The 26,408-nt window shown below is 44.3% G+C and overlaps 3 protein-coding genes across 13 annotated transcripts in view; 1 reads left to right on the top strand and 2 right to left on the bottom strand.

Annotated features, from left to right (window-relative positions):
- Nucleotides 1-3,222, bottom strand: part of MORN1 (MORN repeat containing 1) — a 145,015-nt gene extending 141,793 nt beyond the window's left edge. For 6 of the 7 annotated variants that reach the window (XR_004592479.3, XR_015730060.1, XR_004592481.3 and 3 more), the window contains exons 1-2: nt 3,023-3,222; nt 664-735 (exon numbers count right to left, since the gene is read on the bottom strand). Coding sequence is in view for 4 of the 7 variants with exons in the window: in XM_087879293.1 (XP_087735419.1) it covers nt 664-735; nt 3,023-3,080 (130 nt within the window). In the remaining 3 variants the exon portion in view is untranslated. Of the gene's footprint in view, nt 1-663; nt 736-1,298; nt 2,106-3,022 lie in introns of all 7 variants that reach the window. The other variant, XM_087879292.1, reaches the window with a different exon arrangement.
- RER1 (retention in endoplasmic reticulum sorting receptor 1) lies at nt 3,217-17,296 on the top strand. Of its 5 annotated transcripts, none has more exons than XM_034424103.3 (7): nt 3,217-4,402; nt 9,143-9,228; nt 10,373-10,477; nt 12,230-12,329; nt 13,245-13,323; nt 14,524-14,659; nt 15,874-17,296. In XM_034424103.3, exons 2-7 carry the CDS (start codon nt 9,148-9,150, stop codon nt 15,961-15,963), a joined length of 591 nt encoding a protein of 196 aa, XP_034279994.1. In that variant the 5' UTR covers nt 3,217-4,402; nt 9,143-9,147; the 3' UTR covers nt 15,964-17,296. The 5 variants fall into 5 exon arrangements, with proteins under 5 accessions (XP_034279994.1, XP_034279996.1, XP_034279997.1 ...); XM_034424105.3 differs by having other exon boundaries at nt 4,356-4,467; XM_034424106.3 differs by lacking the exon at nt 3,217-4,402 and adding an exon at nt 8,344-8,694.
- Nucleotides 17,129-24,794, bottom strand: PEX10 (peroxisomal biogenesis factor 10). Its single transcript, XM_034424102.3, has 6 exons — nt 24,589-24,794; nt 23,094-23,174; nt 21,607-22,013; nt 19,890-20,065; nt 19,080-19,215; nt 17,129-18,322 (listed from the first exon to the last, which is right to left on the bottom strand). Exons 1-6 carry the CDS (start codon nt 24,695-24,697, stop codon nt 18,254-18,256), a joined length of 978 nt encoding a protein of 325 aa, XP_034279993.2. The 5' UTR covers nt 24,698-24,794; the 3' UTR covers nt 17,129-18,253.
- Between the last annotated feature and the right edge of the window lie 1,614 nt (nt 24,795-26,408).

The raw sequence follows: 26,408 nt of genomic DNA, 5'->3' as shown, positions 1-26,408 counted from the left end.
TCAAATGCATCTCTTTTTGGAAATATTGAATGATAAGACTGGGCCATTCTTTGCTTCCCTTTGAGGATAAAACGGGCATTTGGAATCTTGATCAACTGCAAAAAAATTATATTAAAGGTGAAAGATTTATACAGAGAAACCAGAATATGTTTTTAGCTTTATTTTCAGTGGTTTTTTTTCCTTAATCTGCTGGTCATTCTCCGTATTTTTTTAAATTAAATAATTAAAATGTATTAATTACAGGTGGTACTCAACTTGCAACAGTTCATTTAGTTACAATGGCACTGAAAGAAGCGACTTATAACTGTTTTTCACAGTTACGATCTTTGCAGAATCACCATAATCAATTGTGTTCGTAAATCGAGGACTACCCATATTTAATTAACAATAGTAAAAATGCAGATGTATCCAATTAATATTCAAAGACTTGCCTGGGAGTCTAGAAATGTATTTCAGCCAATCAGCATATTGGCAGATCTTAGGTAAGATGCTATTTCTTGGCCTAACAATTCATTTTACAGAGCTTGTATTGTGGGGAAAATAGGAGGAAGGAGGAGTTTTAGGTATGCTTGCTGCCTTGGGTTATTAATAAAAATAATTTAAAAAGGTGGTCACAAAATACCGAAGTGCCTGCTGAATAAAACACAAAGAAAGAAAACTTGCCATGTTTTTTCCCTTGCTTCCACTGTCCTTCGTACTTGAAAAAGGAGTTGGGATAAATGTAACGTCCATAACCTAAAGGCAAGAGAAGTAAAAAAATATTAAAAATACAATAATGAAACAATTTTGATAAGATACTTTGAGAAAACAAACCTAGCAAGTTTTCGAATACTTTTCTGATGGAAATGTTTTGGATCTCCAGTTTGGTTACAATATAACAAGTCTTTGTGTGTAAAAAGTAGCTAACCTTCACATTCCTTCATGTAATCTAGTGTTTTATTGTATGCAAGGAGCTGTAATGGAGAAAAAAATGTGATTTTATGGTTAAAAGTTGGATTAGAACCAGGGAGATGCAGGGGTTAGTCTCCCTTCAAAGTTCAATGGGAGGGACTTTGGACCAGTCGTTCTTTTTCAGCTTAACCTACTGCGCAGGGATGTTGTGGAATGAGAGAAAATAGATCTTGCCTACATTGAAAAGGTATATATGCAGTCCTTGGCTTACAACCATTCATTTTGCAACTGTTCAAAGTGACAGCAGCACTGGAAAAAGTGTCTTATGACCGGTCCTCACACTTATGACCATCACAGCGTTAACCTGGGCCTGGTGATCAAAATCCAGGCGCTTGGCACGTACTTACCGCAGCTGCAGAATCCTGAGATCATGTGATCACCATTGGTGACCTCTCCAAGCTGGCTTCCAACAAGCCCAAATCAATGGGGGAAGCTGGATTCGCTTAATGACAGCATGATTCACTTAACAACCGCAGCAATTTGTTTAACCACCATGGCAAAAAAAAAAAAAAAAGGGGGGGTTGTAAAATAAGGCACAATTCAACAACTGCCTTGCTTTTACCAACAGAAAGCCTCATCCCAATTGTGATTGTAAATCAAGGACTAAGCTGTATATGAAATTATAATCCCTAAACCATGAAATTCTGAAAATAGTTATAAAATTGACCCTGGTACGGAACACAACCCAACATATCCCCCTTGGGAAGTCTTTGTTTTTCTGAATAAAACCTTCTTAAAGATTACGCCAGAAAATTATTGAGGGAGAAACATCAAAACAATGTCAACATCTGGCAGTTTTTGGAAATACAGGCAGCCTTTAATTTAGGACCACAACTGAGCCCAAAATTTCGGTTGTTTAAGTGAATTTTGCCCCCCTTTACATCTTTTCTTGCCTCTTTTGTTAAGTGAATCCCTGCCATTGTTAAGTTAGTGACTTTGCTCGTCAGAAGGTCGCCGAAGGGGATAACGTGACCCTGGGAAGCTGCAGCCGTCATGAATGTGAGTCAGTTGCCAAGCAGCTGAATGTAAATCACGTGACCACGGGGATGCTTGCAACGGTCGTTAAGTGTGAAAGTTGGTCCCCGAGTCCCTTGTTTCGGTGCCGCTGTAACTTCGGTCGGTCACTAAGCGAAGTGTTGCAAGTCGAGGACTACCTGTAGCAAGGAAAGGGAAGAAATAAATAAATAGGATATTCATTCTGCCGTTCAGAGCAGCTCACCTTGGCAAACCTAGGGTAGGCTTCTCTAACATGTACACCTCAAAATAATAGTAATAACAACAACAACAACAACTTGGAACATTGTATATTTTAAGAAGGTACTTGGTTGATCCCTAGGACGCCGGCAGCAACCCGTATCAACCATTAGCACCAGTCAATGATATTGGTGATGCATTTTTAAATGTTCAGTTGACTGAGTTTCATGTTTAATGAATAAAAGAGATAATAGTAATAACAACAATAATAATTGGTTGATACCTAGGACGCTGGCAGCAACCCTTATCAACCATTAGCACCAGTCAATGGTATTTGTGATGTACTTTTTGAATGTTCAGTTGATTGGGTTTCATATTTAATGAATAAAATAAATTAATAATAATAATAATAATAATAATAATAATAATAATAATAATAATAATAATAATACTTCTTGGTTGATATCTAGGATGCTGGCAGCAACCCGTATCAACCATTAGCACCAGTCAATTATATTTGTGATGCATTTTTGAATGTTCAGTTGACTGAGTTTCATATTTAATGAATAAAATTAATATTAATATTAATATTATTAATAATAATAATAATTTAAAAAAATGAAAAGCGGGGCAGGAAATTCCGAGAACATCCAATTCCTCCCCTTGGCGACACCACGGCCTTGTCTCTCAGACCTTCGGACGTGCATTCCGGTAGACTGCTCCTGCCCCAGGAGGCTCCACTTGGGAGCCCACCGAGCCCCCTTTTCGCGGGGAGAACGCCCTTCCCGGCCTCCTTTTTTTTTTTTTTCCTTCTCCCCGTCGTCTCCTCCACAGCACAGCCAACCCCTTCACGAAGCCGCGGCTTTCCTCCCCTCACCATTCCTCCGCTGGTCTTTCATCTCCCCACAGTATGAAGCGGCTCCCTCAGCCGCCATTTTTCCCCGTCTCCCTCAAGGGACGCTGTTTTGCCGCCATCGGATCCCGCCGCTGATTGGCTGTCGCGTTGCTAGGAGGCGAGGCTTCTTTGTGCGGGTTTTTTTCCCCTCCCTCAGGTTCGGGCTTCTGCGTGGCGCGCATGCGCGGAGAGGCTGGAGCTAGAAGCAAGGAAGCACGTGGGGGGGGGCGGTTTTAATGCTTTTCCTGCCTTAGGAGTCCGGGAGGGACTGCAGATCCCATGATCCCCAGCCCGCACGGTCCGGGGAGTTAGAGGATGTTGGAATTCTCCAACCTAGGGAAAAACGCAGGATGGATTTTGCACATAAAGGCTATATAAGCCACCATGGCTTGCTGAGCCAACCATAGAGGCTGGGGATGATGGGATCTGCAGTCCTTCCCTCCCTCCTTTCCCCCACCCAGGCTGGGCCGTGGCACGAAGCCACGGGGTTGAAAGCAAGCTTGGATGCCCGAGTACTTAAAATTGCTATGTCTGTATAAGTGTATGAGTTTCTTTTAGCTGTTTTAATTGACACAACAGCCCTGAGAGGTAGGCTCTCCCAAAAAAAAACATCCCTGCCAGAGCAAGCTGGACCGAGAAAAGCAGTCTTTGTCAATCAATAACCCTTTGATCTGTCTGCCCAACTCCCCACCCCTGTAAGAGTGGACAATCTGTTGCTGGCAAACTGGGGGACTACATATCCCGTAAACCACAGCAGGAAATCCGGACGGGGATTACCCTGTCCCACCCTCGTGCCAGCTGGGCCAAAGGTCTGCAATTGAGCCCATCCTTAGGGCACAAATCAGAAGCCAATGCACCTCTGCGGGGAAGAGGAGGGAACTACCGCTCCCAGAATGCCTCAAACGGCTTGGCTGCTTGAGGCCTTCTGGGAGCGGTAGTTTCCCCACTTTGGCGAGTGTGCCCGCGGCTTGGTTTTCTGAGGCATTCTGGGAGCAGTAGTTTCTCCACCTTGGCAAAGTGCGCCTCTACGCCTGGAATAGCTGAGGCATTGTGGGAGCTGTAGTTCCCCGAACTTGAGGGCCTTCTAACCGAGGCTAGGCCTTCGTCCAATCTACTAGGCCTCTTTCAAATCAGGACAGGCAGAGGCCTAGTGTGGGGTGTGTGTGTGGCGGGGGTTTCCCGGCTGCTTGGCCTTCTTTCCATCTATCCTCATCCTCCTCCTCTTCGCCCCGGTAGCGGAAGCTCTCCTGCCGGCCATCTCGGAAGGTGGAGGAGGAGTCGGAGGAGGCGGCAGCGGCGGCGGCTCCTCTGCCTGTTCAGGCGGGGCGGGAAGCGGAAGGAGGGGACACCCGGCGCGGCCTGGTGAGTTACCCCCCGGCCCGACTAGGCCGCGGCCTGGCCGTTGCCTTGGCAACCAGGCCTTCCAGGTCGGGTGAGACGGGGGGGGACACCCCAACTTTAATTACTGGGCTCAGGGCGGGTGGGTGTTATGGGGGGGGGTCGTCCACTGGGCCTCTTCTACCCCCTCCCCAGTTTTCCTAAATGGGGTCCCGCCATGGGTGGGGGTGGGGGCGGGAGGGGATGGCTCTGTGTCCCCCTCCTTTTTTGGGATAAGGAGGCGTTGCTTCCATTAATTCTCTTGGACTCCAGCCTCCATCATCCCCAGCCAGGGCGATGGGATCTGTAGTCCAGAGCTGGGAGGAGGAGGAGGAAGGGAATGTATTTTGAGTGCAGGGTTTGAATTAGGGAGCTGGCTATAGTGGTGGTGCAGGTAGTCCTCGACTTAACGACGATTCGTTTAGTGACCGAAGTTACAGCGGCGCTGAAAAAAATATATATGAGAATTTGGGACCCTTCCCCCCCCCCCATATTGGACAACTGTTTGCGGCATCTCCGTTGGGGTGTGTGTGTCACGTGATCAGAATTCAAGACGCTTTGGCGACGGACTCGGACATATGACGGTTGCAACGTCCCGGGTATCGTGTGATTTCCCCCTTTTTTTTTGCGACCTTCAAAATCAAGCGGGGAAGCCAGATTCGCTTCAGCGGATGTGCGGCCAACTTCACAACGGCGGCGGTTCTAATATCGACGGCGGCGAGAGAGGTCGTAAAATGGGGAGGGATAACGCTCGCTTCACAAGTGTCTCGCTTTGCAACGGGAGCCACCATTGAGGTCGTAACGTCGTGGACTAGCTGTATTGTAGGACGGGCGCCCCATTTCGACCTTGGACGTCTAGGCAATCTATTTGGGAGGGTTGTACCTCAGTTTATCCTACAACACCCTTGTGAGTTAGGTCAGACAGAGCAGTTAAGCCAACTTCACCCAGTGAAGATTCGCACCCAGATCCACCCTTAAGTTTCTAATGGGGAGATTGGAGGCTTGTCATTATCCTTCCCACCTTTCCAAAGAGCCAAATGAGGTGGATTTCCTTTTCATTCAAGATAATCCCCGTTCACACCCAGCGCTGAAGTTTTAGCTCACCTGGTGGTGCCTTTTCCCTCAATTGTGGCTTAGCCCAAGGGGAGGAAATCCGCCAACATTAGTGGGTTCAAAGGAATGAGATAAAACCATTAGATTAGGGTTAGGTGTGTAACTACTACAATCTCCAGCCTTCTTGAGTGTGATAACAAATTTCTTAAGAAAATGCTTATTTTTCCCACCAGTTGGGTGCCATGGGTTTCACGGAAGAAATTCAGAAATTGGCTGAACACGGGTATAATTTTTTTTTAAAAAAATTATCTCCTTTAATCAAGTCGCTGAATGATAGGAATGACAGACATGATTAACCAGGACAGATTTCTTTAGTTTACACACCCTGGACAGTTTTAATCTGTCTGGGCCAAAATGATTTAATTTGATTTTATCTGGTTTTTAAACTTTTTGTATCTATGTATTTTATTGTTTGGCTGTTCACTGCCCTGAGTCCTTCGGGAGTAGGGCGGTATACAAATCAAATAAACTAAACTAAATAAACTAAACCCTGTGGAAGGTTTTTTTTTTTCCCCTGAATTTTTCTTCGAGGCGTGCCTAGTAGATTGTCAATCATACTTTTTGCTTTGCTCCCCTTAGGAGACATGCGTTCATGTAACAGCCTAAGCCGTATTTAAATTTTTGAACCCGCTTTAGGTGAAAATGCAGCCGCCGGCATTCACAGACTTCAAATAATTGCTTTGAAACAAACCTCAAAACCGAAATCTTTTTCCCTGCGATCTTCGTAAATTGTAATTCTTCTACCTTCTGCTTTTAAGCTTTGCTCAGCTTTTCTTGAGAACTTGCCTTCATAAATTGTGGGTACTCCATCATCACGAGAGCTTCTCCTGAAAGAGACTGGACAGCGACTTGTCTGCGATGACATAGGGCCGTGATGGCGAACCGATGACACGCGTGCAATGCGTGTAGCCATATCGGTGGGCACGCGAGCTCAGCTCCGGTGCGCAGGAGGTCCCACTGGAAATTGGCAAACAGGCTTCCGGAGGGCCTCCAGGAGGGTGGGGAAGGCCGTTTTCGCCCTCCCCAGACTCCTAGAAAGGCTCTGGAGGCTGGGGAGAGCAAATAACAATTTCTGCAGCTTGCTTGTCTGGTCGGGAAGAAAAAAATTATAACGTTTGGCACATTTATAATAAAGAGTTAAAGGTGAGCAAAGCAGAAACGCTTTAGTTAGTCACTGGCGTGAATTGCCTCTAAATTAATATGGAAAGTCGGACTTCCCTTGGACGATGCAAGGACTAAAGAGGTGTCCAATCTTGCCTATTTTAAGACCTGTAGGCTTCAAATCCCAGAATTCCCCCAGCCAGCCATGAAATGAATGGAAGTCCATAAGTTTTAAAGTTGGTTGGATATTTTGGGCAAACACCTGGGTTTTGGACTAGTGAGTAATTATTATTTGCGCTGATCTGGTTTTATCATTTCTTTTTTCTCTCTCTCTCTTTCCTTTTCTTTCTTTCTCTTTCTATTTTTTTCCTCTATTTTTGCCCTTTTGGGCTGTTCGATTGTTCTTGGCTTTTTGTATGGTTTATGGATCAATCTTATGTGGATTAGGGTATCGAGAACCTGAAGAGTCTGGATTGGGCCTTTTGAATTGAAAGAATTCATTGAAAGCTAACGCTGTTGTAGCCCTTTCAGCTTTTAGTTCAGTTGGTTTTAAAAGTGGAACTTGGTGGAGAGAATTGCCTCTTTCGTTTCCTTCCTTCCTTGCTCTTTCCCCAGCCCAGCTGCCTTGTGTGACCTACTGGGATTTGACGTGGTTGCGTTTTTGCAATTCGGAGTCAAAAGTAACCTCCAGACAAATCCTTTGGGTAGAATTAAAACTTAACTGTCAACTTGCAAAGCTTTCAAGTTGCCATGAGCAGGGAGGGAGGGAGAACTGATAGAGCTGATTGATTTCCCTATAGTGCATTCCATACATTCTTCCTGACCGCAATCAGAAGGAGGGTGTTGGATTTCACAGCCAGCCAAAGTGCTTAATTGGAGAATGTGATTTATGACATGGCCAGAGAGGAGGGGAGAGACAGAGTCATAGGGGAACGTAAATCTACGTGGGATTAGTTCTAACTGCATCCGAATATTGCCGAAATGGTGCTCCTCATAAATGACTGTATTTCTTTTGAAGTTCGGCTCATGGCTTTTGAATTAATTAGGGCATCTTTCGGAAACTTCACATTAACATTATTCCGGGTGCTAACGAATAGCACCCGGGTTTTATTCACATCCTTCGTGATTTCCCACTGGGCTAAAAATTACTCTGCCATTGGTTTAACTTTAAGTTGGGTTTGCAACACACGGTTCGTTGAGTGACGGTTGACGGAGCAAGAATCACGGTTAAATTGTCATTTGGAGCGATGGGCGACTTGAGGCTTCGTCGTTTCACTGGATAACGTAGCCAAGATCTTTTAAATTCGACTTTCGGTTGCATTGCTGCGGTTTATCATTTTGGAATTCTTTCCTTTATCCCCCCCACGTTGTGGGTTCTTCGTCGCTGTAATTATGAGAATATTCTCACCGGTGGCTGGCGTGGGAATTCGTTTGGGATGCTTTCATCATCATAAAAACTTGCTCTCTTTTCCTCGGGCGTCAATTTTTCACCTTTGCTGAAAACCTTACCATTCCTAAATCCGATTCCTAGGCTAATAATATCACTAATATTCTTGTTGACCTTCCAGGAGATTCCAAATGACGGGTCAAAAGGTTGTTTCCGCCCTCCTCTCTGATTTCCCAGTCATTATTTTCCTCCTAGGCAGCACTTCACACGCTGTCCTCTTCGCGAAAATCTCCTTTTTTGCTTTCCTGTTTCCTGGAACGAAACTGAATTTCCATTCTCTCCGCCCTCCCAAACCTGACGTACGAGGAAGCTGTGTCCTGGCTTTCGCTGATGTGGCACCGCACCTCCCAGCGATTCCCCGAGTGGCTGAACGAGAAATGCAGCTTTTCACCAAAAGAACCGTTGTAGAAATTGGAACTCTTTTGAAGGTTTATTTGTGGTCCAAAGACTTAATTATCGAAGGTTCAGGAGAGGTTGTAGATAAAAGCTTCGTCTCCCTTTTGAACGAAAAGGAGATTTTTTTGTTTTGTTTTGTTTTGCTCCAAAGAGGAAGTAGAGTACTCTACAAACACACCTCTGAGTAAAATATAGCTGGCAATAGAATATGGTGTATTGGGTTAGTGTGTTTTATCCCGTCAGTGCGAATTTTGCAGGATTTATTTGGCTTTCAGAGGCTTTTTCCGCCTTGCAATCCCAACTCCTCGGCAATTTTCCTCCCCACCCAGAATCAATCCATGCCAATCCTACAACCCAAAGCGGGAAAGTTTTGTCTAGGCGGTCCTCGATTTACGACCGCAATCGAGGCCCAACATTTCCGCGACTACGTGCGAAGCGGGGGTTCCGTCCCGTTTTACGACCTCTCTCGCTGCTGCGGGTTGTGAAGTTAGTCCAAACAATCTGGCGTCCCCATTGCAAGTGGCTGTTTTCAATGCTGTCGTAACTTCAAACGGTTGTTAAATGAATGATTGTAACGCCGCATCAGGCAAGGGGCAGTTCCTGGCAGCTTGTATGTGCAAGGGCGATGTGCTGAATTCTTCGTGATTTTTTTTCCCTCCCCACTGCAGCCACAATGTCAGAAGGGGACAGTAGCGGTGAGTCGATCCATGGGAAGCCTTCCGTGGTCTTTAGATTTTTCACGAGACTTGGACAGGTGAGTTTCACGCAGGTGGCGAACGGATCCCTAAACCTCTCCAGGGTGGGTTGGTGCCTCTCCAATTAAATTAGTATTTGATCAGGTCTGATTAAAACAGTTGATACTGAAGTGATTTCTCTGGCCTCTGCTGGGATGTGGGAAGGATGAATCCTTTTAACTGTTGCTTAATTTTATTTAATGATTACAAAAATTCCTTCCTTCCTTCCCTCCCTCCCTTCTTTCTCCTTCCTTCCTTCCTTCATTTTTCTCCTTTCTTTCTTTCTCCTTCCTTCCTTCCTTCATTTTTCTCCTTTCTTTCTTTCTCCTTCCTTCCTTCCTTCATTTTTCTCCTTTCTTTCTTTCTCCTTCCTTCCTTCCCTCCCTCCTTTCTCCTTCCTTCCTTTCTCCTTCCTTCCTTCCTTTCCCCTTTCTTCTCTTTCTACCTTTCTCCCTTCCTTCCCTCCTTCCTTCCTTCTTTTCCCTTTTCTTTCCCCTTCCTTTCTTTCTCCTTCCTTCTCTTTCTTTCTACCTTTCTACCTTTCCTACTCCCTTCCCTCCTTCCTTCCTTCCTTTCTTTCCCCTTTCTTTCTTTCTCCTTCCTTCTCTTTCTTTCTACCTTTCTTTCTCCCTTCCTTCCCTTCCTCTTTCCTTCCTTCCTTTCCCCTTTCCCCTTTCTTTCTTTCTCCTTCCTTTTCTTTCTTTCTACCTTTCTCCCTTCCCTCCCTCCTTCCTTCCTTCCTTCCTCTTTTCTTTCCCCTTTCTTTCCCCTTTCTTTCTTTCTCCTTCTCTTTCTTTCTACCTTTCTACCTTTCTCCCTTCCTTCCTTCCTTCTTTCCCCTTTCTTTCCCCTTTCTTTCTTTCTTTCTCCTTCCTTCTCTTTCTTTCTACCTTTCTACCTTTCTTTCTCCCTTCCTTCCTTCCTTCCTTCCTTCCTTCCTTCCTTTCTTTCCCCTTTCTTTCTTTCTCCTTCCTTCTCTTTCTTTCTCCCTTTCTTTCTCCCTTCCTTCCTTCCTTCCTTCCTTCCTTCCTTCCTTCCTTCCTTCCTTCCCTTTCTTTTATTTCTCTAATACTAGCTGTATTCCACAACTATGGTTTGTCCCAGCTGTAGGCTTGCCGTGTTCAACCCTCACTTAATATGCTGAAAATCTTGTGTTTCCCTTAGATTTACCAGTCCTGGCTAGACAAATCTACTCCGTACACAACAATCCGATGGGTCGCAACATTGGGTTTAAGTTTTATCTACATGATTAGAGTTTATTTACTGCAGGTAAGGAGAAAAAAAAAAAAAAAACGGGGCTCCCTGCCTTCATCTGGAACCTTTGCCAGTAATGCGAGACGGTTCAACCCGTTGCTAATTACTGGCGGCCTCTTATTTAGCCTCGTAATCTTTATTATTTTATATTAGCCAGTGAAAAGATGGGTTTCCTTGCCCGTGTTTTTAAACTTCGATCTTTGGGCCTTGCCTCCAAGCCCCACAAATCTATTTAAAGCTGGGAAAAACGAGCCCAAAAATAAGTCCACAAAGAATCTTCTTGGTTTTATCTTGCTATGGAGAATTGCCTCTGTAGCAGGGGTGAAATCCAGCAGGTTCTGACAGGTTCTGGAGAACCGATAGCAGAAATTTTGAGTAGTTCAGAGAACCGGCAAATGCCACCTCTGGCTGGCCCCAGAGTGGGATGGGAATGGAGATTTTGCAGTATCCTTCCCCCCAGGAATGGGGAGGAAATGGGGATTTTGCAGTATCCTTCTCCCTGGAGCCGGGAGGGAATTTTGCAGTATCTTTCCCCTGCCACGCCCACAGAACCAGCAGTAAAAAAATTTGGATATCACCATTGCTCTGTAGGGTGGGTCAGAGTTGGGTTTGTAAATTGCATCCACTTTTCATATACCATTTATTTTTAACCTTGCTGGTTGTCTCGGGAATTCTGGGAGTTGAAGTCCACGCATCTTCAAGTTGCCAAGGCTGAGAAACACCGTCCTGTGAGTTGTCCCAAATGTGGGTTTTTTTTTCCCCACCCCCCAAAAGGCAACTGGACTTTTTTTTTTTCCTTGAAAAACATTGTACACATTTCGTTTCTCATCCAGGAAGCTTGGATGAGTAGATAAGAACGAAAGAAGCTTCTTGGATGAGAAGCGAAACGTCTTCAAAGAAAGAAAAAAAAAACACAGTTGCTTTTTGGAAAAAGCCCCTTTTTGGGGACAGCCGTGAACCTGGATATTGGAGAATCTCCGTAGACATCTTCCCTTTGGGTTCTTCTGTTATCTCCTGCTATTTGTCCCCGAACACGACAAACCCTCTGTAGTTGAAGCAATGATTCCTTTATTAGGAGCGCTGGCAGTCCCGGAAAAAGTTTCTCTCTCACCGCAGGCAAACAAGTCTGTCCGGCAGGGAGATGAATAGTTGTCGGCCACATCTATTCATCTCCGCCCCCTGCCTTTTATCCCCAGAGCTAGGGTGGGGGCTTCGCTAGCAGCAGTGGCTCTTCCGTCCCGAGGACCGGCCCATAGATTTCCACTGCTCTCCTCTCCTCTTTGCCTTCTGTGCATCGGCTCGTCAGGCACAGGACCCAGCTGTTCTTCTTCTTCCTCATCAGCCACCTCCAGACCTGGGGGCTGTTGACTCTCCATCTCGGGGCTGACGGACGGCCCAGGCTCCACCTCTCTCTCTCTGCCAGCTCCATTCCCTCTTCCCCCTTGGAGCTCTCAGGTTGCCTTGAGGCTGACTCTGACTCCCACACCTCCTCCTCCTCCGAGTCGGCTGCTGGACAGGCCACAACACTGTTACCTATTATCCTTCTCTCCTGGTTCATGGGCTCCCCATATTTTGGAGCACGACTCCTGCAATCCCTCATTAACAGCCATGCTGCTTGTAGGACCTCTCTGGACTTCTGATTAACGCCCTGTGCATTGCTAATTATGGATCCACAGGGCCTGTAACTTCTGGGTGTTTGTTTATTTATTTTTTTGAAACTCGAGTTCCCCTCTAACCTGATTCTTGAATCTCTCTCTTTGTCCCCAGGGTTGGTATATCGTGACGTACGCCTTGGGTATCTACCACCTAAATCTCTTCATAGCTTTCTTGTCGCCAAAGGTCGATCCCTCCCTCATGGAAGATTCAGGTATGTCAAAGTTGGAATTTTGGGCAAATTTGCTTGCATTTTCTACCATTGATTTTTACGGACGGATCATAATCATAATCCTAAATTTATTTGTCAGGCATATATAAGATAACAGGTAAAAGTATAAACATAATTTGAATACGTGAAAAGAGTAAGTAAAAAAGGAATATTAGGACAGGGACGGTAGGCACGCTGGTGCACTCATGCCCCAGCATAAATTTAAATTTAAATTAAATTTAGAAATCTTGCTTGTTCCTTGAGCTACCTCATCTAAGGTGATTTTTCTTTAGCACTGTTTTTTAAGTATCTTGTGCGTGGCCCTCCGCTTGGATTTTAAACCATGGTTTATGGCTTAGTGTCCTGTATCATCATCACAGCAACTTCTGCTCGATTCTATAAACCATAGATCACAGCTCAATTTACAGGTATAGTCCTTGGTTTACAAGTGGCGTTGAAAAAAAGTGACTTACGTCCGTTTTTCACGCTTACGACCGTCGCAGCGTCTCCATGGTTGCGTGATTGAAATTCAGACACTTGGCAAACCGGCATGTATATTTTTGACGGTTGCAATATCCCGTGTTTACGACGATCAATTTTTGCAACCTTCAAAGTGTCAACGAGGAAGCTAAATTCACTGAACAACCACTGTTACTAAATCACTGCCGTGATTCGGAGCTCTGTTGTGGCCTTAAGTCGAGGACTACCCTTAACGCTTTGTAGCGTGTCGTCCTTGAGAAGCGACCCGGGAGATACCTTTGAGGTCCTGGGACGTGCGACGTACGTCGTGCAAAGCAATTTTTAAAAAAATTCACGTCCTTTCGTCTGCTTGAATGGCCTGTTGTCAGCAAGCCGCAGATATTTTTTTTTTTTTTTGCATCTCCTATATTACCAAATAATTATTTGTCCTCTTTGCAGATGAAGGGCCTTCATTACCGACAAAACAGAACGAGGAATTCCGGCCTTTTATCCGGAGGCTGCCAGAATTCAAGTTCTGGTGAGTTGAATTCGTATGAACCGGGGCTTCCTTCTCGTACATGTAAAGACATACATGTAGAACAGCCTTTCTCAACCCTGGCAAGGCAGGGAATGGAGTGCAATTGTCTCTACCCGCTAATTTATCTAACAAAATCAAATTCAACGTAGAGAAAAGCAAAGTTTGACACTTAGGCAAGAAAAACCCAACGGACACCTATAGACTGGGTGAAACCAGGCTTAATAGCAGTAACTGCTCAAGAGCCTTGGTAGTACAGTGGTCTAAAGCACCCTGTTATTAAGACCAGCTGCCTGCAATTACTGCAGGTTCGAATCTCGCCAGGCTCAAGGTTGACTCAGCCTTCCATCCTTTCTAAGGTAGGTAAATTGAGGACCCGGTTTGTGGGGGCAATAAGCTGACTTTGTATAAATATACAAAAGGATGAAGGCTATTGCTTAGCGCACTGTAAGCCGCCCTGAGTCTCCGGAGAAGGGCGGCATATAAATCAAATTTTAAAAAAAAAAACCTGTGAGAGAGGGATCTTGGAGTCTTCGTGGACAACCAGTTAAATATGAGCCAGCCGTGTGCAGCGGCAGCCAAAAAAGCCAACGCAATCCTAAATTGCATTAACAGAGGGATACAATCAAGATCAAGGGAGGCACTAATACCACTCTACAAAGCCTTAGTAAGACCACACCTAGAATCCTACATCCAGTTTTGGTCACCACACTATAAAAAAAGATGCTGAGACTCTGGAAAGAGTGCAGAGAAGAGCAACCAGGATGATTAGGAGGCTCAAAGATAGGATGAACGGTTGCAGGAACTAGGCAGGGCTAGTCTAGTGAAGAGAAGGACCAAGATGATAGCATCTTCCAATATTGGAGGGGCTGCCCCAGATAGGAGGAAGGGGGTCAAGCTATTCTCCAAGGCACCCAAAGGCCAGACAAGGAATAATAGATGGAAACTGACCAAGGAGAGATTCAACCTGGAAATAAGGAGGAATTTTCTGACAGAGCAACCAACTGATGGAACAGAAGTTGCTTTCGGAAGTTGTGGGAGCTTCATCCCTGGAGGCTTTCGAGAAGAGAGTGGACTGCCCTCTGTCAGAAAATGGTGTAGGGCCTCCTGCTCGGGAGGGTGGGGGGTTGGACTAGATGACCTCCAAGGTCCCTTCCGACTCTTGTTAATCTGTGAATCCCGATTTGGCTTTCTTCCCCAAAGGCATTCTGCCACGAAAGGCATCCTGGTGGCCATGACCTGTACATTCTTCGAAGCTTTCAACGTTCCAGTGTTTTGGCCGATTCTGGTGATGTATTTCATTATGCTGTTCTGCATCACGATGAAGAGGCAAATCAAGGTGAGCACAAAAAAGCCTTTTAGAGAAAAGGCTGCCCGACCTCGGCAAGCTTTCAAGACCGGTGGACTTCCGACTCCCAGAATTCCCTAACCCAACCCCGTGTTGGCTGGGGAATTCTGGGAGTTGAAGTCTTACCAGTCTTAAAAGTCGCCAAGATTAAACACCCCCCGTTTTAGACCCTGAAACGAGGGGGAAAGACAGTTGAGATGCTACAATCCCTGGTCACCGAATTCACCCCTTTTTTGGCGGTGGAGGGGAGGGGCTGGCATAGCCCTGGGAAGCAAAATAAATACAACTAACCAGGTTTGGCACGCTAGAGAAGTGCCATTGCTGCTGTCCTGTTTTAAGAAACGTGGGAATGCAGCCAGAGATGGATTATATCAAAAGTTAACAAAAATTTAGGCTTTCACGCCGAGCAGGTTGTGGACGCTCATTGCCCAAAGGGTGACGGGGGAAGATAAAACTTGATCACGGAAAAGTAGCTTGTTTGGAGCTGCTCTTCACGCTCTGCCCACGTTCACACCCAAGCCGCAGATCGTTGTAACACCCCCCCCCCCCCGATCTGTTGGGCGAGCCTTTATTTATTATCGTCCCTAGCAGGGGTGGGTTGCTGGGGGTTCGGGGCGAACCTCTAGCTAAGATTCTGTGCAGTTTGGAGAACCCCCATATCCCACTCCTGGCTGGCCCCTCCCATCACTCTCCCGGGAATCCCCACGCGGCCCGTTTTGGATGCAGGTAAGTGCAGGGCGCACGTGGAGGCTCAGGGAGGGCGAAAAAATGGGCCTACCGGAAGTTCAAGAAGGCCAGAAACGGGCCTGTTTCCAGCCTCCGGAGGGCCTGAGGAGGCCGTTTTCACCCTCCCGGAGGCTCAAGAAAAGCCTCCGGCGCCCGGGGAGGGCAAAAACATGCCCCACCCAGCAAGAGGTTGACTAGGCCACGCCCACCCAGCAAGAACCCCTTGCTAAAATTTTTGAAGCCCACTCCTGGTCCCTAGAGCACGTAAAGCCGAAGATGTGCGGCTTAATTTACGACCCCTCATCCGGTTGCTCGGAAAAACCACAGCTTAACGTCGTGCGTTGAAGGGGAACCCTCGTCTGTCTGATCAACCTAGGGGGACGTTTCTCGCGTTTTGGAAGGTGGGGAAAAAAACAGGGAGGCGGCGTCTCTAAGACCTGTTTTTTCTTTTTTTCTCTCCCCCCCCCTTTCATTTCCAGCATATGATAAAATACCGATATATACCCTTCACCCACGGCAAGAGGAGATATAAAGGAAAAGAAGACCCAGGAAAAACTTTTGCTAGCTAGAAAAAAAACCCTCTTTCAAACCTTGCTGACCAACTTTTCTCCCCCCCCTCCCACCCCCCCAGCGTTATAATTAAAAAAAATCGGTTTTGAGCCATTGTAACGATGCCTCTCTGTCCTTCATCATCGATCGTCCATGAGCGATCCGGAGGATTCGTTTCGGTCTCTTCTGCGGATTCGAGAGGGGTAGGCGTGCGTCTGTGTGTGTCTGATTCCTAATGCCTTTCCGTGTCCACAGAATTCTGCCGTTTCGACCGCATCTTCTGAATTTTGCGGCTCTGTTTTATCCGTCCACGGCCTTCCTTTCCCCCCCCTCCCTTTTATTTTGTTTTCCTTCGGACGTTATCACATGTTTACACATACAGTAGGTACGTCTCTCTCTCTCTGGGATCTTGGCTTTCCAGATTTGGCTGGCGGCCTTCACAAATATCTAAAGGACGCCTCTTGCATTGTATTCCACGTGGAATAAAATAGGGAATTAGAAGCCGAATATTCTTTGGGAAGGCCGACAGCTAGTATGAAGAGTTAAGGAAAAATGATCGGTTATTATTATTATTATTTTTTGTAATTCTCCAACCTAATCTGCTTGCTGAAAACGAGAGAATTGTAATTTGCGAGAATGGGATGCAGCGATACACGTTCAGATTTGAGTAATCCATACCTCCCTGCTAGTTTTAACTTAACTTGGGCGTTTTCAAATTAAACCTCGTCTCGACTGACTGACGGAAATCAAGCTTGGCTTTTAAAATGAAGAGGTGGAAGATGGGGTGGCTGGTATTATTGTTATTATTTTTGAGGTTTTTCGGTCAAAAAAGCCGTTTTGTAATTATTCCAAGATATTTTTTTTTTTAAATTTTGGAAAAAGCCTGGAATATATATGATATTAGGTAAAGAGTATTTTGACACATTTCTTTGCTAAAGGGTTGTTTTTTTTTTTTTTAAGTTTGCTTCATAGCAAACTTTCCAAGATTGCAACTAGATTGAACTGGCAGACAACTTTATGGGGCTTTTGCCCAAGCTTATATTAATTTTCTACGGAGAGAAATCTTAAAACAGCCTGCATGTAAAAGCATTTTCGGTGTGATATAGCTACGGACAGTTTTTATTAAGTGACTTTTTAAATTCCAAAAAAAAAAAAAAAAAGTTTATTAAAAAAACGAAGACCTTGTCCCGTTCTTGGATTCAGCCGTCTTTATAAAACAAATGTAAAAAGCTTATGTATTATGGTTTCTCTCCGCCCTGCTCTCTTTAAAATGCGTTATCATTTAATCTTGTGGCATATATTGTATTTTAGCTGTCTCAATAAAAACAGCCCTTTGCACTATTGTTACACACATTTATCTTGAGAGATAAATAGCTATTGACTAGTCAATATTTGCATCATATTTGGCAAAGGGGGTAATATATTCAAATATTCTGTGCCATTTAAATCCATTTCTCCTTTACAACACCATAATTTTTTTAAGGGGTGGGGCTGTGGGCTCTTCGTGGGCTAGGAAATTCTGCTTCCTTTTAAAATGGTCTTTTTTCCCAGCTTGATGACAAGGAGCATGGGGGTTCGCAGGGGTTCGGGAACTAAGATTCTGATTTATGATCTGTTCATATCAAAATTTGCCTCTCAAGCTCTATCCAGCTTAAGCTGCATTAAACTCGGAAGTTGGCAATACAGAAAGACATGTAAACTTCGGGGTTGGTTGTTGAATCTGCTATTCGAGGTTTGTCAAGTGACTTTTTTGAGAAAGCTGCCACCGCGGTGCTTCAGAGGTGCTGACGGAAACGTGACTGAATTTTAAAACCCGCCAAGTCTGTAAAATTGAATGCAAAAGCATCGTACGTGTTTTTAACGAGACTGGCATCCCACAATAACTACATTATACAGCCCTTCTGGATTTGAAACGTTTTAAAAACTGGTTCCACCATAAGTGGGGTAATGCAGTTGCGTGTGTCAGATATGTTGTGCGTGGAGGGATGTCGGAGATTGCTATTCATCCCAAAGGTATGCTTAAAATAAAATCGCAGAATTCAAAATTCACTAGGATGGCTAAAAGTCTTGAAACTGCTTTCGAGACGGCCCTCCTTCCTGACCTCAAACCTCTCAGACAAAAACTGGATAAGCAGCAGTTTGTTTTAAACCGATGTAGGCTTGTCTCTTCTTGTAGAGGCAGCGAAAGTCAAAAATGTTTTGGCTTCCATTTGATCACAGCCCTTTATTGTCAAAATAACATCTCGCGCTCGTTCAAAGCTTGCATTCTCGTTGGGCTCTTCGACGCTTTGCAATCCGACTGGCATCCATTTACCGGAAGTGTCGAAGGTAAATAAGCTTCTGGGGATTTAATTTCTCTCTACACAGAGGACACTCAGCCTGTGGGAGGGAAAAAAAAATTAGGAAATGCAAACCCTTCAAATTGCTTTAAAAACCACCCGTCTTTAAGGCAGCCTCCTCGCATCAGAGAATTCACTTTTTTTGACATGATTTAACGTATAATAAACCAGCGTAGCTCTCACGTTTCAAGCGTCATAAATTATAAAACTGGTCTTGCAGCCGATTAGCAATGGCTGCTCAGACTGACTGATAAACTTTGCAAGTTTTAGCTGTAGAGTTCAGTGATCAAAACACTCTGCATGTAAAAAATACCACCTATCAAATTATTTTCCCTAAAGGTAAAGGTTCCCCTCGCACATATGTGCTAGTCGTTCCCGACTCTAGGGGGCGGTGCTCATCTCCGTTTCAAAACCAAAGAGCCAGCGCTGTCCGAAGACGTCTCCGTGGTCATGTGGCTGGCGTGACTCAACGCCAAAGGCGCACGGAACGCTGTTCCCTTCCCACCAAAGGTGGTCCCTATTTTTTCTACTTGCATTTTTTACAGGCTTTCGAACTGCTAGGTTGGCAGAAGCTGAGACAGGTAACGGGAGCTCACCCCGTTACGCGGCACTAGGGATTCGAACCGCTGAAATATCGACCTTTTGATCGACAAGCTCAGTGTCTTAGCCACTGAGCCTCTCTCCAAGGAGAAAGAATCCTAACACCCTGTATATATACATTGCTATAGAAATTTACAACAGTAAGAAAATGTCGTGTTGCAAACTTTGGGCAAAGTTTGAGAGAGGCCAACACATACCTTGGTGTTACACCACGCAGTGATGCATGCCCAGCAGAAGAGGTGCCCGCACGGTGTGGCTGTGGCATGTTGGCGTTCTTCTAAGCACAGAGAGCAACGCGAATTGCGGCCAAGAATCTTCTCTTCGGGTTGGCTTCTGAAAGGAATGACATTAGACACAGTTGCTCTTCTGCAGCGAGAAAGGCGATTCCAAAAGAAGAGAATAAACAGAGTTGGAAGGGACCTTGGAGGTCTTCTAGTCCAACCCCCTGCTTAGGAAGGAAACCCTACACCCCTTCAGACAAATGGTTATCCAACATCTTAAAAACTTCCAGTTTTGGAGCATTCACAACTTCTGGAGGCAAGTCGTTCCACCGATTAAAGAGAGATTGATCTCTGCAAGATATAAGTTTTAGGGAACTGCGAATCTCCCTCCAGGCAGAATCTACAAATATGATCATCTATAAATGTGGCCATTTCCTTGATCTACTTTCTTTCAATAGGTGCTTTGCTCATGTATTTTTATACTTTAAAACTCAACATTCCATAGGCCAAAAGTCCAGATTGTGCACCACAATAAAAACCTTTCGGAATAACACATTTTAAAGTACAATGCCTTACAAACCTGTATTTCTGGGATGTATTTTTTTAGTCATTTTTAACATTCTTAACACCACCTAACTCCCTGGTGGGAGTTAGTTCATTTTAAAAGTTACCGTAGCTTAGTTAGCTCATTTTAAAAGCTACTGCAAATTTCAAATGCCGCTGAGCTGCTACTTGTTGATATCAATTCTCTTTCCCTGTAACTAAAAGAAAATCTAGACTTTATACATCTGATAGGAGGGGTTACGGTGTAGTTTCCATTCTTTTTGGGCCCTCTGGCGATGTCGGAGGTTGTACGCGTAGATGCCAAGGGTCAGCCCCAGATGCAGGAATGAAACGATGCCAAGCAGCTTGTAAGTCGACCGAATGTTTTGGTTGTCTTCGGTGAAACCCACAGAGCGTAACTGGGGAAAAGAAGAATCAAGCCATCAATGGAAGGTAAATTAATGCTCCAAGAAGGATTTTTGTCGCAGAAGGAGCTCTGTTCAAATGTTTCCGCGTGTGAGAAAGACTACGCTTTTTAAGATTATAAAATGCTGCCTGCAAATAGATTAATGCTTTGAGGCGTTCGCTTTCATCTTGTGGAAAGTCTCCCAATCAAGCAGTTTTTTATTTTTTATTTATTAATCCCTTTATTATTTTTTAAATAGGCAGCGAACATACCTAATATTACTTTGTATAAATATACAACTTTGTATAAATATACAAAAGGATGAAGGCTATTGCTTAACGCATTGTAAGCCGCCCTGAGTCTCCGGAGAAGGGCGGCATATAAACCAAATTAAATCAAATTAAAAATATTAGGGAGGGGTGCGGTGACCTAGAGGTGGAGCCCTCGCCTCACAACCGGGAGGCTGTGAGTTCGATCCTCGGTAGAGGCAGGTATTTCTCTCTCTGGGCACACTTGAGAATATATCTGCTGAACAAAACTCCGCACTGGCGACAGGCAAGGCATCCGGGCATTAAAACTCTCTGATACTCTGTTTCCCCCAAAATAAGACATTATCCCCTGATAATAAGCCCAATCGGGCTTTTGAGCGCATGGCAATAAAGCCAAGCGCTTATTTTAGGGTTCAAAAAAAATATATGTCAGGGTCTTATTTTCACACGGTAGCTCCATTCTGTTGGCCAGACTCCACCCCGCAAGGGATTATGGGGTTGTTAAAAGATGATGAAACATACCTAGTACTCCTCCGTTCTCCTCTTTTCCCCACCCTGTGAGGTGGGCTGAGGCAAAAGAGACTGTTCTCAAAGTTACCTAGCTGGCTCTCATCTGTAAAGCGGGACTAGAATTCACAGTCTCCTAGTTTCAAGACCAGCAAGCACCTTAACCACTACATCAGGGGTCGGCAACCTGTGGCTCTGGAGCCGCATGTGGCTCTTTCATCCCTCTGCTGCGGCTCCGTTACTGGTTGGCGCCACAATTTTGAGAGGAGCTTCCGGTTGGTGGAGGGGGAAGCATGGAATGCCAGGAGGAGACTCTATGGCAAGGGGTGGGTTTTCCAGTCTGCTCCACAATTGATAGGGCTTTTGGTTAGGACAGGTAGAGGAAAAAGGACACCGCACTAGGAGGAGACTCTATGGTGGAGGAACCGGACTTCCGGTCGGCTCCAGAATTGAAAGGGGGGATTCCGGTTAGGACTTTTGTGGCTTTGAGGGTTTGAGGTTGCCGACCCCTGCACTACACCAAACTGGCTCTCTAAATCATCCCTCGATAATTTTTATGCCAGAAGTGATTTAGGAGCTTTTCCGGTGAAAAGGAAGCAAATAACGTATTTCAAGTTAAGTACTGGAATACGTATCATCCCCATTTTTCCCCCCAACATTCCAGAAAGAAAAAAAACACCACCACGATGGCATCATTGACTTAAATTGATTAAGCCTCCTTCTCTACATCCGCGATGGCGCCCAATTTAGAAACAGGAGCACGCGGGAACCGACTCACGTATGTGATCCCCGTCGTCCGTTTAGAGAAATGGTAGAAGATGCCATTCATATAAAAGACAGCTAAATGGAACCTCCGGAGAAACGGGATGCTTTGCTTGACGAGACGGACAGCCCGAGCGAGAAACGATCTCTGCCACTCGGTTAATCGTCTGACCCGTTTCTGCAACCAGCTTCGGAGTAGCGCCCGGCTTTGCGACGCGCTTAAAGTTCGGCGGTGCGGAATCTGTAACCCGCTGGAGACCGCCTCGAGCTCCTGCTCGAGCGTGGTCAGTCCCTTGTCTAACAAGTAAGGCAAGACGGAGTGCAGAGCGATCGAAAGGGCCCGGCATCTTAACGAAGGGACCTTCCTCTTTGATGGGTCTACTTGGATCACATTGACGTATTCTTCACCAAGGGTTTGATAACCTGAAAGGGGGGAAAAAAGGCAATCAACGACAGAAACCCTGAAGAGATCATTACGAACGCAGCTTTAGAATGGAATAGAATAGGAAAGGATAGAATGCAGAATGGAATAGAATAGGATTAGAGTAGAATAAGGGATAGAACGAAATAGAAATAGAAGGGAATAAGAATAAGAATAAGAATAAGAATAAGAATAGAATAGAATAGAATAGAATAGAATAGAATAGAATAGAATAGAATAGAATAGAATCTGGAAGGGACCTTGGAGGTCTTCTAGTCCAACCCCATTTAGGCAGGAAACCCTACACCACTTCAAAGAAATGGTTATCCAATTTCTTCTTAATATCTTTTCTTTTATGTACACCGAGAGCGTATGCACCAAGACAAATTCCTTGTGTGTCCAATCACACTTGGCCAATAAGAAAAAAATCTAATTCTAATTCTAATTAAAAACTTCCAGTGTTGGAGCATTCACAACTTCTGGTGGCAAGTTGTTCCACGGATTAATGGTTCTCCCTGTCAGGAAATTTCTCCTTAGTTCTAAGTTGCTTCTCTCCTTGATGAGTTTCCATCCGTTGCTTCTTGTCCTGCCCTCAGGTGCTTTGGAGAATAGCTTGACTCCCTTTTCTTTGGGGCAGCCCCTGAGATATTGGAAGACTGCTATCCTGTCTTCCCTGGTCCTTCTCTTCATTAAACTAGCCATGCCCAGTTCCTGCAACCGTTCTTCATGTGTTTTAGCCTCAAGCCCCCTAATCCTCTTTGTGGCTCTTCTCCGCACTCTTTCTAGAGTCTCAACCGCAGAAGTAGCCTGCAGTACTGCATTCTAACCACTGTGCCACCACAGCTCTTTATTAAAAATATATTGCTCCTGACAAGCAATCAAGAACGAAGAAGGAATAGATATAAATGAAACAAGAAGGAGTTAGGTGTATTTATGACATATGGTTGGACAGTCATCTATTTCAGCTGCTTTAATCTTAGATTCCTGTCCCAAGCACAGGGTCAGACTTGACGGGACTCCTCTAATTTTCAGTAAACTTGAAACGATCAGAAATTTAGCAAAAATGTAGGTAGAATCATTACCTGAAAGGGTAGTAAGGGTGAAATAGGCAATGTCAGCGAGGAGTTCGATCTCTTTCTGCCATTCCAGCCAAATTTTAGCACCTAAGGAGCCAGAATATATGGAATTACACAACAAGAAAAAAGCAACACTGTTCCATTCTATATGTGTGTGTGTGTGTGTGTGTGTGTGTGTGTGTGTGTATATATATATATATATATATATGTATATATGTGTGTGTGTGTGTGTGTGTGTGTGTGTGTGTGTGTATATATATTTGCTGATAAAGAAATAAAGGGAGACTACTATAGATCTATTTCAAGCTATTTAGCTCTCATCAGCTAGCAAGAACTTGCTGGCTGCCAGAAAGAAAAAAGCCCAGAATCGAGTGGATGTGATTCTACTGAGCTAGGGCTGCAGAAAAACCTTGGTTATGTAGGAAAAACCTGGCTAGAGGAAAAATACACACACACACACACACATATATATGTATGTATATGTATATATATTTATATATTTCTCTTTTTGTAGGTGTTTATGTGTATTAGTCTCAGCCAGGTTTTTCCTACGTAAATCAAGATCTTTATATAGTGTTTTAGTATTTAGTATATATATAGTATATATTTATATACACACACATACATATATATATTCTATATATATCTCGAACTATCCTAAAAATACGAGTTCCAGGTGTAGCTATAAAAGAAGAGACAGACATCGTGATCTCCGGAACTAATCCAAAATATATTATCCGAAAATAATATATTTTAAGTTCCAGAGATCGCAATGTATGTATGTATACACATACACAGAGACAGACATCGCAATCTCCGGAACTTAAAATATATATTATTTTCAGATAATATATTTTGGATTAGTATACACACACACACACACACACTATACAACTTTTTATATGTTGGCTAATAACAGGTAAATAATATAAGTAAAATATGGAGTCAAAATAATCACAACAATAATAATAATGCCAGTTTGGTCCAGTGGTTAACTGGAAAATGCGAGGCTGCGAGTTCTAGTCCTGCCTTAGGCATGAAAGCCAGATTTTGGGCCAGTCACACACTCTCAGCCCTGCCCACCTCACAGGGTTGTTGTTGTGGGTAAAAAAAAAAAGAGAGAGAGAGAGAGAGAGAGAGAGAAGGAAGGTGTATTGAATATGTTGAGTTACTTATAAAAATAAAATAAAATAATTTTGTATTTTGGGGTGTTTATTTATTTATTTTTTATTTATTTATTTATTTATTTATTATATTTATATATTTATTATAATTGATGAAACGACAAAATCTGAAACTCTGAAAAGGGTCTTTGCTTTGTTCTTTCTCTCACACAAAATCTCTCCGGGATTTTGTTTCCTAGGCCCACCTGGCTTATCAATATATATCAATATTGTATTTATTTCAATAAATTCATTTTAAATTCGAATTTTAAGGCAAAAAGCCCCGAAAACGGCTCTGGGGAGGGTGGAGGGGGAGAGAGAAGGCGGAGGCGCCTCACCCGCTAGGCCGGAGAAGACGGAGCCGGCTCTGCTTTTCAGCGCTCCCCGGTAGAGCTCGTCCTTCTGGGCCGAGCGGACGAGGCGAGCCGGCCCGGCTTCCAACGGCATCGCGAAAAGAAAAAAACAGCGCGACGCTTCTTCCTATGTGTCATCGTCGCTGAGTTCAGACGTCATCCGCTGTCGCCGCGGCGCGGCCTTTGACGTCATCGGATTATTATTTTCCCCCTTTATAGAGTAACGAAAATGGAGAGATGTTCAGAAATGCGACTTTCCGGGATTAGGAGTCAATTTCATTCAACGTCGTTTTTAGCGTTGTTTTTAATGCAGATCAATTGCAATCTGTCTATTAGGGAATTAATTGGCTAATTGTGCCCCATGAAGCCGGTGTCGACTTTTCCCGACCCCGTACATTCCGAAAAAGACCCTCTAAATTCGAATAATTGGGTCTCGTGTTCTAACGAGTTCAACCATTCATATAATACATATGAATATGATGAATTATATAATATAATACATAGTATATAATACCTATAAATCCTCATAATGTACAAGTCAGTATACTATTTCCAGCGCGAAAACTCTGCGACCAAAAAAAATATATTCTCTAAGTGAACTCGGAACATAATTATATAAACTGTTCTATCTATAGTTATCTATCTATCTATATTGTTATCTATCTATCTATTTTCGTAAATCTATGATTCTAGATGACGTAATCAGAACGCGCAGCCGGCGCTCTTTTCTTAATTCACCAAACGAGTCCCCTAATCGCCATGGCGACCACATACGCGCCTGCGTACTCGCATGTTCGCTTCATTGCCATGGCAACCTGAAAAATTCCCGCCAATTTGAAGGCGTACCCGAGGCGGAGAAGGCCCCACGTTGGCCAAAATGTGAACGAAATGAAATTAAAAAGGGAGGGAAATTTAAGTGCAACAAGGTGATGAAGTTTCACCAATACTGCAGAAATAGGGGCTGTCCTTTTCCCGCCAAACTTTTATTTATTGAAGTGTTTTATTTTGAGTGTATATTCATTTGGGGGCCTCAAAAAAAAAATGGCTGCCGAATGGGAGAGAAGGGGGGCCCAGCCATTTTCACCCCTGTTTTGGGTAACTAGCAAGAAACAGGTTGAAGCAGAAGGCCTTGTGTCTCCTTTCCCTGGAGCTGGTCTTGTGGAAGGCTTTAAACTGGGTTTAAACCAGCTAATCCTGGTTAGTTGGAATGTAGGTTTGTTGAACGTTGCTTATCTGGGCTTTCAAGGCCTGGGAAGCCAGCAAAATGGGGTTAGTTGAGTCAGTTTGAGAGCCAGTTTGATGTAGGGGCTAAAAACAATGTTGGTTTAGGAGCAGGGAGTCTTGGGTTCGAGTTCAGCCTCCTCCATGGAAGGTCATAAAAAAAGAGAATTTCTGTGGAGGGGCAGTATTGCTCTCTCTCTCTCTTGGTTATGCTGACCTCATGGGACCCTTTGTGGGGCTAAAACCCCCATGGAAGCTACGTTGAGCTCATTGGCTTATTTGTATTTCCCTTTATCCTGCCTTCATACCATTATTATTTATTGATTAGATTTTTTTTATCCTGCCTTTATTACAGGTCATGGAGGTAGTCCTCGATGTGCAACAGTTCGTTTAATGACTGAAGTTACAACAGCGCTGGGAAAAGTGATTTATGACCATTTTTTTCACACTTAGGACTTGTTGCAGCAGTCCCATGGTTACATGATCAAAATTCAGATGTTTGACAACATCTGACTCATATTTATGACGGTGGCAGCATCCCGGATCATGTCTTCATCTTTTGCAAACTGACAAACCATGTCAAT

This window comes from Pantherophis guttatus, chromosome 15 (assembly GCF_059756535.1).
Source record: "Pantherophis guttatus breed Tessera chromosome 15, ASM5975653v1, whole genome shotgun sequence".
NCBI classification, from domain to species: Eukaryota; Metazoa; Chordata; class Lepidosauria; order Squamata; family Colubridae; genus Pantherophis; species Pantherophis guttatus.
Note: the sequence above shows the minus strand (reverse complement) of the source record. Positions and strands in the feature narration are given on the sequence as shown.

Bases quoted from the DNA above. Each gene is read 5' to 3' on its own strand.
- RER1 (XM_034424103.3), top strand. From the start codon at position 9,148: ATGTCAGAAGGGGACAGTAGCGGTGAGTCGATCCATGGGAAGCCTTCC. The intron at 12,330-13,244 runs GTATGTCAAAGT...TCCTCTTTGCAG, and splicing joins CTCCCTCATGGAAGATTCAG to ATGAAGGGCCTTCATTACCG. The intron at 14,660-15,873 runs GTGAGCACAAAA...TTTCATTTCCAG, and splicing joins CGATGAAGAGGCAAATCAAG to CATATGATAAAATACCGATA.
- PEX10 (XM_034424102.3), bottom strand. From the start codon at position 24,697: ATGCCGTTGGAAGCCGGGCCGGCTCGCCTCGTCCGCTCGGCCCAGAAG. The intron at 22,014-23,093 runs GTAATGATTCTA...CCCCCCTTTCAG, and splicing joins CACCCTTACTACCCTTTCAG to GTTATCAAACCCTTGGTGAA. The intron at 19,216-19,889 runs GTATAAAGTCTA...CATTCCTTTCAG, and splicing joins CGTAACCCCTCCTATCAGAT to AAGCCAACCCGAAGAGAAGA.